The sequence below is a fragment of the Hibiscus syriacus genome, unplaced genomic scaffold (genome assembly GCF_006381635.1).
Source record: "Hibiscus syriacus cultivar Baekdansim isolate YM2019G1 unplaced genomic scaffold, ASM638163v2 tig00110556_pilon, whole genome shotgun sequence".
Classification (NCBI taxonomy): domain Eukaryota; kingdom Viridiplantae; phylum Streptophyta; class Magnoliopsida; order Malvales; family Malvaceae; genus Hibiscus; species Hibiscus syriacus.
The window spans coordinates 4875778-4887017 of NW_024062779.1; the positions used below are offsets into that span (position 1 = coordinate 4875778).

Sequence of the window (11240 nt, forward strand, 5' to 3'; positions counted from 1 at the left end):
TGAGGAATGTGGGATTCCCATGGGAATGAAATTCACATTCTCCCGTTTGGTTAGCCCAGGAATCCTATTCCCGGTAATATAAGATTACCGATAGTGGATTTTTTTGAGTATATTACCAGGAATGTCATTACCTCATTTTCCTTAGGTATTGTTGGATTACTAGCATTTTGGACTAAAATGCCCTTAATTTTTTTTCTTTCAAAAATATCATTCTTCTGTCATTGAATAATAAAAATTATACGAAAATTAAATTACAAATTTATCGTTAAACTATTTTACATTTACAAAAAAGTCTATAATTAAAATTTTATATAAAGTTCAGGGATTAAAATAAAATTTTACCATTTTATTAAACCTTTTTATATTTTCAATTTTGTAAAAAAATTATATAAATTTTATGAATTTAATTTTTTTTAAAAAAATATATATAAATATTTTTCAAGTTGTTAAAAATAAATATATAATATAGATAATTTGATTAAATATACATTACAATAATCTTTTATTCCTTTAACCAAACAATGTAATCTTACATTCCTGCTAAACCAACCAAACACAAAATATAACATTCGCAGTAATCCTATTTTCTGGTAATCTTACATTACTACTGGTAATCTTACATTCCTACTAGTAATTTTACATTCCGTGAACCAAACACAACCTTAGAGATTAAAAACTTTAGAATTGAGAACAAGGTCAAGTATTATTCGTTGAGAAACAAATTCATCCAGTCAACGAGTACCTTGACAGAAACAGAGCAGCACTAGAACAGATTATTCATTGAGAAACAATTTATTTTCAAATAGTTGTGAGATGGACTCTGTTCAACATGCTCCAATTTCAGATTTTGGCAATTAAAATCATACCTATGTTTAAAGAATATAATGACATAAACACGAGAACAGTGGGAGTGCATTACCGGTATAGTGGCCTTGAAACAACGGCAGCAGCACCCACCGAAATTGCTATCCGCCGCGATAGATATGATAGAGAAGATTCACACACATGTAGCGGTGTCTCGGGATTCAGATACAACCGTTATTGCATTTTGTCTCTGTTACAGGTTTTTTTTTTTCAAATCAAAATCCCAATCCCGACCAAAAAAAGAACCGTAACCAATCAGAAAATCAAAACCCAACATATTATGCTTCAAACAAGAGCGGGAGAAAAAGGGCGGGAAGATGAGCCAGTTGCCAAACCTTAAGAGTGGAAATCTAACTATTGAAGTGGCCATGAAAGTTGTTTGGAAGGACAATGTCACCATAAAAGTAAAATGAAGCAGCGCCAGAACCAGGAGAAAATTGCGGAATTGAGAAATTTGTTTTTGTCATTACACATTTGTAAAGGTTAGGGTAAAAATAACCAATTCACTCAATTATTAGTCAGATTATAGATAAGTCACTAAATTTTAAGATTTTATAATCAAACCACTTAATTTTCAGCGAGTGATACAGGTAAAAATATTAAGCAAGCCCTATAAATAAAAGTGATTTACCCGCAGTTGAAAGTGGAAAACCCTGGGTAAATAAATAAAATATAGTATCAGAAACCTGCTGCTTATGCATAATCCCAGAAGCCAAGTAGCTGGAGCAGCAGGTTACGATGAAGAAGGGAGTTCAACTTGTTAAGAGACTGTCTCCATCTCTGTCCACCGTCTTCAGTTCCAATGCTTCCACCCACTCTCTGCCTAGCAGCTCTCCCTGGTGGTCTGCCTCTCAACATCGCGGCGTCAAAGTTAATGCCATCCATGTAAATCATTGTTACCTTTTCGCGAACTTCAATTAGATCTCCATCCCCATCTTCACGCTTCACTCATTGAATCTGTTTTTTGCTTTCTTCAGTATGGTTTCGCATGTTCTATGCAATTTCGCTTTACGACTTCCATTTTGTAGAGGAAGATTTTTTTTTTGGTCTTTAACCGGAAGAGAGGGGGATATTTTTTTTTTGATTTTGTTAATATGAAAGTTTTTGTTTGTGAACTGTGATTACTCGTACTGCAGCTAAGGCCTGGGAATGTAATTGAAAAATCAGGTTAGCTTTTAACGTCATAATCCAAAATTTATTTATTTTTACCTTATTTTTAATACATTAACTGATGCTGCTTTTATTCTACGAATGCCTCAGGACGAGTCTACCAGGTACTTGTTCGCATTCCGTGCCCTTAAAGATTTGTTTTCTACGTTTTCTTTCATAAGAGGAATTCCAAGGGCAGAGGGGATTTGAATGTCGGATCTAATCTTTCGTTGAGAAGCATAATAATGGTTATTTCTTGGATGTTGCTTTAAGATTTGTTTTTAGGTTACGCTGTTGCTTATCATTTGTTATATAACTTGTTTGTAGATAGTAGAATCAGAGCATAAGCAGCGAGGAAGAGGAGGTGCATTGATGCAGGTTAGCTTCTTTAGGCATCTGATTTTTTTTCAGTCCGTGCTTATCAGAATATAGGTGCTTTTTTTATTTAACCTGTTTCCACAATGCATAGTTACCCTGTTATAGTGACGAAACATATATAATGAAAGGAGCAACTAGAAGAAATTGCCGAAACTCAACAAAAATTAAGAGAACAATGTATAATATATTAATAAAATTGTGAAAAATATGTCTGGTGTACCTTTTTCAGTATAAAACTTTTGTTTGATTATTTTCTAAAGATTCATACTGTCAATCTCTTATTTTCTTTTTTCTTTTCCCTAAAAACTATAGATGGAGCTTCGTGATGTTGACAATGGAAACAAAGTAAGTTTCCGGTTCGGCCCTGAAGAAACTGTTGAAAGTATGCATCATAACTTATTGAATTTTTTACCCAATTGGCTTAATTTTAAGGATTTTTGGAATATGGTTCTGGTATTGCATTTGTCTTGGCATTTAGATGCGACTTAAGGTTATTATTTGTCTGTGTTAGGTTAATGCCTTATTATTTGTTGCAGGAGTATTTGTTGAGGAGAGGTCTTTCACATGTTTGTACACAGAAAATAATACTGCGTTTCTGATTGAGTGAGTTTAATTTGTTTTTGCCATCATTTTTAAGACTTTCAGAAAATATTTTACTTTTAAACTGAAGGAAAATTTCTGCAAAATCAATGTGTTCTATTTTTTTATATTGTTTTTTAGGCCCGAGACATTTGACCAACTGCAAGTACCATTGGACTTATTTGGCAAGTCTGCTGCTTACCTAAAAGGTTGATAAAATTAAGACTGGTTTGTTCATTGGTTATGTACTTGGTCCGCTGGAAGTAATTTTAATTTACCTTCTGTAACTAGTTTTAGCATGCATCCTAAACACCTTTGGAGGCTGTTACCTGTGTGCTCCACTTGTTCAAAGCATTAAGCCCTAGTGTTTTTATAAATTTTCCTTCTTTTCTTGAAGTATGGTTGTGGATTTCTTTCGTTCACCTCTACTGTTGATAGGTAGCCCTTTTCTTTTATCACAATTTCAGTTCATGATCTATGGTTGTTAGGTTCCAGGATTTAACTTGTAATCTTGTGTCGTCTCAATATTATTTCGTTCATAACAGAGGAAATGAAAGTTAGACTACAGTTATATGATGGAAGACCATTGACTGCAGCAGTTCCAAAACGAGTGACATGTACTATTAATGAGACACAAACTCCAATGAAGGGGGTTTCAGCCACCCCTCGGTATGTATTTTAGCAAGTTAATGCTCATTTGCCCTTAACTATATTACTATCTGTCATTTTGTTAAACCGTTTATACCTACATCCTTTGAGAAACGATTCTTCATTATTCTTGCATGAACTTGCTTCGGTTATTATAGAAATAATCTATTTGACATGCTGGATGCTGCTGAAAAGATCACTCTAGATATTCAAACACTAATGCTAGCTATACCTACATGGTTTATCTTGTTCACAAGTATTATAAAGGACCAGTGGAATTTTCTTTTACTTGCATGTTATGAGCTTTTCTTTTCCTTCAACTTAATACATTTATGACTATTCTATTAGTTGGATTATGACAAAAACCAAATTCATAGTTTTTGGAATGATTTTTTTTTATAGAAGTTGGAGGTCTCATTAAAAACTCCCTTCGTATTCGTTCACATACTAAAGGTATGTTAACGAACATTGGAAGGAAGAAAAGAGTACCTCAAATTTTATTGATAAAATACCCGATACAAAAGACACCACGGAATATCCTCTCATGGTGATGTACACCATTACAGTATACACCTTAACCTCATATAACCTCATCCAAAGCCACAGTCTAATCACCTTACATCTAATTACACCACCAGCAGTAGGAATAAAACAGCGCAACAGAACATAATACAAATTAAAAGCAACACCTACAACCATATAGACTAAAACAACCACAATTTTTGGAATGATTTTGAATGAATTTGCTTTTGAGCAGGGGACTTTAAAAGCTTCAAAGTCATGCACCTAAAAGATTTTAGCATCCAACCAAGTGTCCCTTTATTGCAACGCATACACTCTCTACCTATTGATATGAAGAGATAGCAGTTGTCACAGTAGATTGATGCAAATAAAATTATTTTCAACAACAGCTCTAACAACCTCTCTCTTGCTCTCAAAGGCATTTATAGTTTGATTTTTTTTTCTCAACCCAAACGGTATTTGCATTTGAAAGTTGCAACCTTAGACTTGTTCATAGAATTTGTGGTTGAGTATGATAATATTGTTACTTATCCTTTTCTTTTTGTATTTGTTTTTCCCCTTGGTTTACTTCATTGAAAAATTAGTAAATGATTGCTTCTGATAATTCAAAATGTAATGTCACTGCATTTTGACATCATAGTAAGTTTTGTTAAAATGGCAATAATCTCTGTCAAAGAATGCCACTTCCTAGACCTCTTGTAGACTTTTGGACTTCAAGATTTTGTCTTTATACTTCTCAATGGTGCAGGTTCAAAAAAGCTTTGCTGGACAATGGCCTTACTGTTCAAGTAAGTCAAACATGCAGTTCTTTTCTGTGTAGTTAAATCTGTTAAAAAAAATTACTTCTAGGCATTTCACTTCGCTGTGCATGTAGATTGCTATATATTCAGTATAGTAGAACTGTAGTGAAGTGGGAGTTGAGGGTTTTAATTCTGTATTGGTGAAGCTTAAAGGACAAAACACCAATAGCATATTGTTGTTGGTCCTTGGTGGGCATTGCAAGAGGAGGATGAACGGCACTTAAAAACCATTATACTTTGATCCTTAAACCAAATGGAAGAGTTCACCAAATGACCAAATATGAATTGGTTGAGAGAAGTTGACTGCGCTAGCAATTTAGAGTGGTCCAGCCCTCCTAAACCTACATCCTTTACCTTGACAATCCTCGTCAAAGATTACTAAGCCTAACTTCATTAAACCAATAAAGTTAACAACCTCCATCAAGCAATTTCCAAGATGAGCTATTCATAGCTCAAAAAACCCAAATTAGAATCTCAAGGAGTGTTTCCGAACCTGAATATCACGAAATTACATTTGAAACAATGCTTAACCGATCTCTGTACACGTACCCCCAACATTGTCCTGAAGATGAAAAAGAAAAAAGTTATAATTTCTTTTGTACCACACCATTGTCTTCATTAGTGCTGTCTAGGGCGTCGGACGACTTTAGGCACTAATCCAAGGTGCCAAAAAAGTGCTCACCTAAGTAAAGGGAGACACAATATAAAATAAGCTTAAGATGTATGATTATAAAATAAACTCTAAAAAGTAATCTAATTTATACTACAAAATATTCCAATATTTCTCCTTTTTTGTTAGCCAATATGCATGATTTTCTCATGGTCTCATGTCGGTATTGAATACTCAAATAGTTAAAGGAGGGTAAAACATAGCATTGGAGTTTTTGTCATATCAAAACAACATTTAGTGCAAGACTAATAATAACTCGGCACAAACCTTAGTAAAATTGAAAATACCAATTATAACCCCAAAACTCTAAGACTTGAAAAAGAAGTAAGATCCTACAAAATAACCTTACTGATCTAAAATAGCTTAGATGTATGCAAAGATTTAAATCTAATCTATAAAATATGTATAAAAAGGTCCTAAAAACTTAATGTCTTAATCCTTCAACTAGGATATTTCCATCTTTCATCACTTGGACAATATGCACAGATGTTATTGCTTAATTGTTGTAGAGCATGTAGTGAAGAGCTTTCTTTAACCTTGTGCTTATAGAATTCTATAGTGTTCTGAATTGTCATTTTCCTCAGGTACCACCCTATCTTGATACAGGTGAACAAATAATTATCAATACTGAAGATGATTCTTACCTTGGCAGGTACATTTCACTACACTTTCTCCTATGATAAATTGCATCACCTACTTTCTTTGTATCTCATTTGAGTCTTTGTGGACATTTGGTTGCTTTTAGAGAACATTTTGCTATTTTCATTTAAGGGTGGAACATTTTGTATGTCGGGAATGTTTTATCTGCTTGCTTCTGGCTTTTAACTTCCCCCCCCCCCTTTTCTGTCTCCATTTTTCAGGGCGAACTAATACATTTTCCGGGGAAGGTTTTGAAATTGGCGATGTGCTTTAGTCTAGCAACCATATTTATTCCAGATTTTTTATTTTTATCTGAAATTTGGTTGGCCTCTATGAAGTTGTTATGCTTCGGACTGTAGGAGCAGCATGTTTTTCTTTTTCATTTTAAAGGATTAAATCAATAAAAATATATTTTGGAGAATATTTTGAAATGTTTTTCTTGGAAAAACCTATAGAAGTTGTAAGAGTGTTGAGTAAAAGTGCCGCATCGGATAACATAGTTGAACCAAAATGAGTAAAACAGGAGTGACAAGCAATAACGTCTTCTATGCACATTTTTGTCACCAACGTGCTTCTATGCTCTTCGTCTTCTGTTGAACTCTCATATTTCCCTCTCCCTGTTTTCACTTTCCATATATTCTTAGTTTGTTTTAAAGTTCATTTTAACCCTGGATAAGTTTGTTATTCACATGAAGCGGCATGGCTAGGATCATGAATGACATCTGATTCTCCGCTACAGAAAAAAGAAAAGAAGAAGAAGAGAATCACGACTTTGATAACAAACACTTATTGGTACTACTATTAATAGGAAGACCCTTTACTGTGATAATAAGACATTTGAGGGCTTCATAATTCTCTCGTGAACTTCTCTGATGTGGAAACATGGACAGAGACATCGGAATAGATGGAGGCTAAAATCAGTCACACATCCATTAAAACCCACCTGATATCTCTCTTCTACCTTCTGCTGCACTAGAGGCAAGCCATAGACGGGATTTGGATCCATGTATTGCTGGCAGGATGGAGATGCTGGAGTGAACATGAGGTCTGATTCAATATCTTGTGTGGGGTGTTGTGCTGGAGACGAAAATTCAGGGAATGGCTCAACCTTCTCTGGCGTTGGAAACTCATCCTGGAGCCATGGTGGTAACGGTGGCGCCGAAGGCTGCATTGAGGAGCTCAAGTAGCTGCTTTGATAATAATGGAAGGAATGCACTGAGGCGCTAGAGTAACAGCTATGGCAATAGGAGGGAGCGAATGAAGATGAAGGCCGAGGGGCAATGGACTTCCTCTTTTTCGACCAGAATTCGAGTTTCCTCACAGCTTTAAACATTTCACGGTTTTCATTTCCAGAACAGAGTTTGCCAATGCTGAAATAATTACACTGCTTTTAACGCGTCGTTTATTCATAAGAAAAATGCGCTTCAAGAAGCGGATTTTAGATTTCCTTTTTACAAGAGTTTCAAATTTTATGACCGTTGCCACAACAGCACTTCACCTTTACTTGAGAAAAGGTTGTGTGGAGGACTATACCGCGTAAACACCAAATAATGGAGCCAAAGAGCAAGTTTCATCCTTTCTGAAGTAGCTTGAATATTTTAGGTTAATTCTAATCCAGTCATTCAGGTTGCCACTGAAGAACTTATTCAACCTTTTTGGTTTAACCAGCGTCATTCCGAAGGACGGTCCCCAAGAATGGGGCTAGTATATTAAAATTTGGCCCCCGACAAATACAACAGACAGAATGGTCTGATAAAACTACATAAAAAATGGTCACGTCTAAATAGAAAAATAAAACAAGTTATAGTTTTGATATCACATATTAAACATTTAACATGAGATCAACCGATATCCAATTTAAATATAAATATATTATATTTCAATGAATATAATTAAAATGGTCACTTGTCAGACTCATTGGTCCGTGTTTCAAGACGGGTCGAATGAGGAGCCTGCAGGTCGACGTCCTGAGCCCATTAATATCGAAGCACGCCGAACGAGAGACCAATGAGTCTGACATGTGTGCGAGTCAATGGGTAGAAAACTCGTAAGGAGCAAGAAAGTTGATTGGCGGAATCTTTCACGGGTGCACCGTCGACCAACCTTGATCTTCTAAGAAGGGTTCTAGTGAGAGCATGTCTTTCGGGACCTGAAAGATGGTGAACTATGCCTGAGCGGGATAAAACCACAGGAAACTCTTATGGAGGCCCTCAACAATACTGACGTATACTGACATGCAAATTGAGTTAAATTTTAAATTTTTTATTAATGATTTTATATATTTTTAACTAATTTTTTGTTTTCTTTTATATCATTCTTTAATTCTAAAGGAAATCATATACTTGCACGAGTAATGAAGATCAAAACAGATGAAAAACTTGGTAAAATCATAAAAGCATCAGAAAAGCACGTTTCATTGCAATTTAAAACTCAAAATTTATTACTTCTTTTGGAAATAGCTAAAATGAGTTCCCTCGGTCATAAATATTCACGTCCACTGACTTTTCTCCGTGTACTGCGCTTCTTATCGTCCTTAAGAAGGTTTGTCATTCTGACATGCCATAAAATCCTCAGAACTCTCGGTTACAATTGGGGTTCAAATCAATTCCATAAATTTTACTGCTCTTTAGCTACACATTATAAATGACGATTGGGAGAAAGAAAGCTCTTATCTGAAACCAAATGTTTATTTTGAATAGCATCTTGCTGCATTGAAAGGATATGAGATATTGCAACTTTCCTTATTCAGCATTCAGTAGATATCATTATTAAAGGTAATTATCTTTTATAAACATTTTAAAATGTTACTTTAGTTAATTAAAACTGTAATCTTTATCATTTGACCTACTGTTGTGATAATAATTTATTTTTGTATAGATAAGTTTGGGAATACACCCTTGCTTGAAGCCATAAAAAATGAACAAGACATCGTTGCTGCTTTGCTAGTTAAAGAAGGAGCTTCCTTAAACATAGATGATGCTGGTAGTTTTCTGTGCACAGCAGTTTCGAAAGGGGATTCAGACATTTTGAAAAGGCTTTTGTCTAACGGAGTTGATCCTAACTCCAGAGATTATGACCATCGAACCCCACTTCATGTAGCTGCTTCTGAGGGCTTATATTTGATGGCAAAGCTTTTGATAGAGTCTGGGGATAGTGTTTTTACCGAAGACAGGTACATTTGGGACATTGATTTCACTTAGTTTTATGAACGCGATCATAAGGTTATTTGCTTCTAGCTATGCTGTCTAGTTTGTAACTGGATTTGGATCAGCAGTTAAAATATCACAATATAGTTGCTTACAATATTTGCATATGAATACTTCAGAATCAGGCATATCACATGCGAAATTCCCATTGTGTGCATAATTTTCTAGGATACTAATCACCAGTATATGTTTCTGATTGCCTTATTTCAGTTAGTTGTCTCTTTTCTGGTATTTCTGCTGCATTTTCTTTAATAGGTTTACTGAAATGTTGTGCTCTTAACTTCATAACTCCGATTCTTATTTTTCTTCTTCTTATGTCAGACATTTGCATTACTTCAGTATGACGAGTTTTTTCAACAATTATGCCTTCATGTGCAGATGGGGAAACACTCCACTTGATGAAGGCCGAATGTGTGGCAACAAGAATTTGATCGAGCTACTGGAAGATGCAAAATCTACTCAGTTATCAGAATTCCCTTATTGTTCGAAAGAAATCACAGGTATTGCTGGACCTGTGAGACCACATTCTATTTGCATTTCACAATTCACACGACCAATGTCATTTACTGATCACACCTTTGCTTTTATTGTTGCATCTACATTTACCCATTAGTTTCTTCAGTGGCAAGTAATCTCCGTTTGTGCACTAATGATAGAATTTGTCGGTAATACCAGATGAAATACACCCGAAGAAGTGCACGGTTTTTCCTTTCCACCCTTGGGATGCCCAAGAACGGAGGAGACCTGGCATTGTGTTATGGATCCCTCGAACGGTGGAAGCGCTTATTACAACCGCTGCCGAGCAGCTAGACGTTGCAGGTGCTTCTTGTATATTGTCTGAAGATGGAGGTAAAATTCTTGATGCAGACTTGATTAATGATGGACAAAAGCTGTATTTGATCAGTGAAACACGGTAGTTGGTAACATAGGTTCGTTTATTGTGATGGAGCTTGTAACAATGTCACTGCTTTGTTCTTGTACCGCGTCCCTGTCCAGCTCCACTTGTAAATATGATTTTGCCTTTAATAAATTTGCATCTCCCGGGATTCACCCTCACATCCAAACTATCTGATATTCAAATCTTAATATTTCTAGTACCTTCCGTTCCTATACTGCTTTTATTTATTTATTTTTATGGATTAAAGAAATCAATAGCTGGTTGGTATTTTGTGCTCTATTCAGTAATGTTTACAGTTGGTCTTCGTTATGTCGACTTTGTATTTTTATTGGAAGGACATGTATCGGATGTTCCCGTAGTTATGATGTACTCTTTTTCATCTATTTAGGTATAAGACGATTTTTTAAAGCCAATAGTTATGGTGTACTCTTTTTACTCCATTTAGGTGTAAAACGATTTTTAACGGCTTTTTGTACGTGTTTACCTCAATAAAACCGCATAAAATTTATTTCATAAAAAAATCAATAGCTTATATTATATTTACCATTTAAAGATACGGGGAGCGAAATTGGAGATTATGGGTAAAAAGGGATGAATTTTAATTACAATATTAGACTTTAATTTCTTTTAAGACCACGGGATTTAATTTTTAGTTACACAAAACAGAAAGATGATTGCAAAGCAACGCCACTTCAGTTCCTCCAGAAAGTTGGATATCTGGCGCAAATTCCCCAAACTTTGCTGCAAAAATGTTTTTCTCCGACGCAGTACACAGACTTACAAAATGGTGTTAACAATAAAGACAAATCATATACAACCATTACCAAGGATAGGCTGCGCCATAAGACATTGAGAACCAAATGTAATCCTATCAATTTATACGCCAT

General features: G+C 35.1%; 2 protein-coding genes across 2 annotated transcripts; both read left to right on the plus strand.

The window, feature by feature from the left end:
* The first annotated feature begins 1524 nt into the window (after positions 1 to 1524).
* Positions 1525 to 6495, plus strand: LOC120131567 (elongation factor P-like). The gene is made up of 11 exons (XM_039148526.1): positions 1525 to 1749; positions 2001 to 2031; positions 2125 to 2138; positions 2341 to 2391; positions 2704 to 2773; positions 2928 to 2994; positions 3112 to 3179; positions 3516 to 3639; positions 4889 to 4928; positions 6195 to 6262; positions 6471 to 6495. The coding sequence occupies exons 1-11, from the start codon at positions 1603 to 1605 to the stop codon at positions 6478 to 6480; spliced, it is 690 nt and encodes a 229-aa protein (XP_039004457.1). The 5' UTR covers positions 1525 to 1602; the 3' UTR covers positions 6481 to 6495.
* Positions 6496 to 7666: 1171 nt separating this feature from the next.
* Positions 7667 to 10372, plus strand: LOC120131527 (potassium channel SKOR-like). Its single transcript, XM_039148507.1, has 4 exons — positions 7667 to 7763; positions 9127 to 9421; positions 9834 to 9969; positions 10112 to 10372. The coding sequence occupies exons 1-4, from the start codon at positions 7667 to 7669 to the stop codon at positions 10370 to 10372; spliced, it is 789 nt and encodes a 262-aa protein (XP_039004438.1).
* Positions 10373 to 11240: the final 868 nt, after the last annotated feature.

Excerpts from the sequence above, each read along its gene's own strand:
- LOC120131527 (XM_039148507.1), top strand. The coding sequence starts at position 7,667 with ATGCGCTTCAAGAAGCGGATTTTAGATTTCCTTTTTACAAGAGTTTCA. Across the intron at positions 7,764-9,126 it reads TCACCTTTACTTGAGAAAAG|ATAAGTTTGGGAATACACCC; the intron begins GTTGTGTGGAGG and ends ATTTTTGTATAG. Across the intron at positions 9,970-10,111 it reads TCACAGGTATTGCTGGACCT|AATTTGTCGGTAATACCAGA; the intron begins GTGAGACCACAT and ends CACTAATGATAG.
- LOC120131567 (XM_039148526.1), top strand. The coding sequence starts at position 1,603 with ATGAAGAAGGGAGTTCAACTTGTTAAGAGACTGTCTCCATCTCTGTCC. Across the intron at positions 2,392-2,703 it reads GAGGAGGTGCATTGATGCAG|ATGGAGCTTCGTGATGTTGA; the intron begins GTTAGCTTCTTT and ends TAAAAACTATAG. Across the intron at positions 2,995-3,111 it reads AATACTGCGTTTCTGATTGA|GCCCGAGACATTTGACCAAC; the intron begins GTGAGTTTAATT and ends ATTGTTTTTTAG.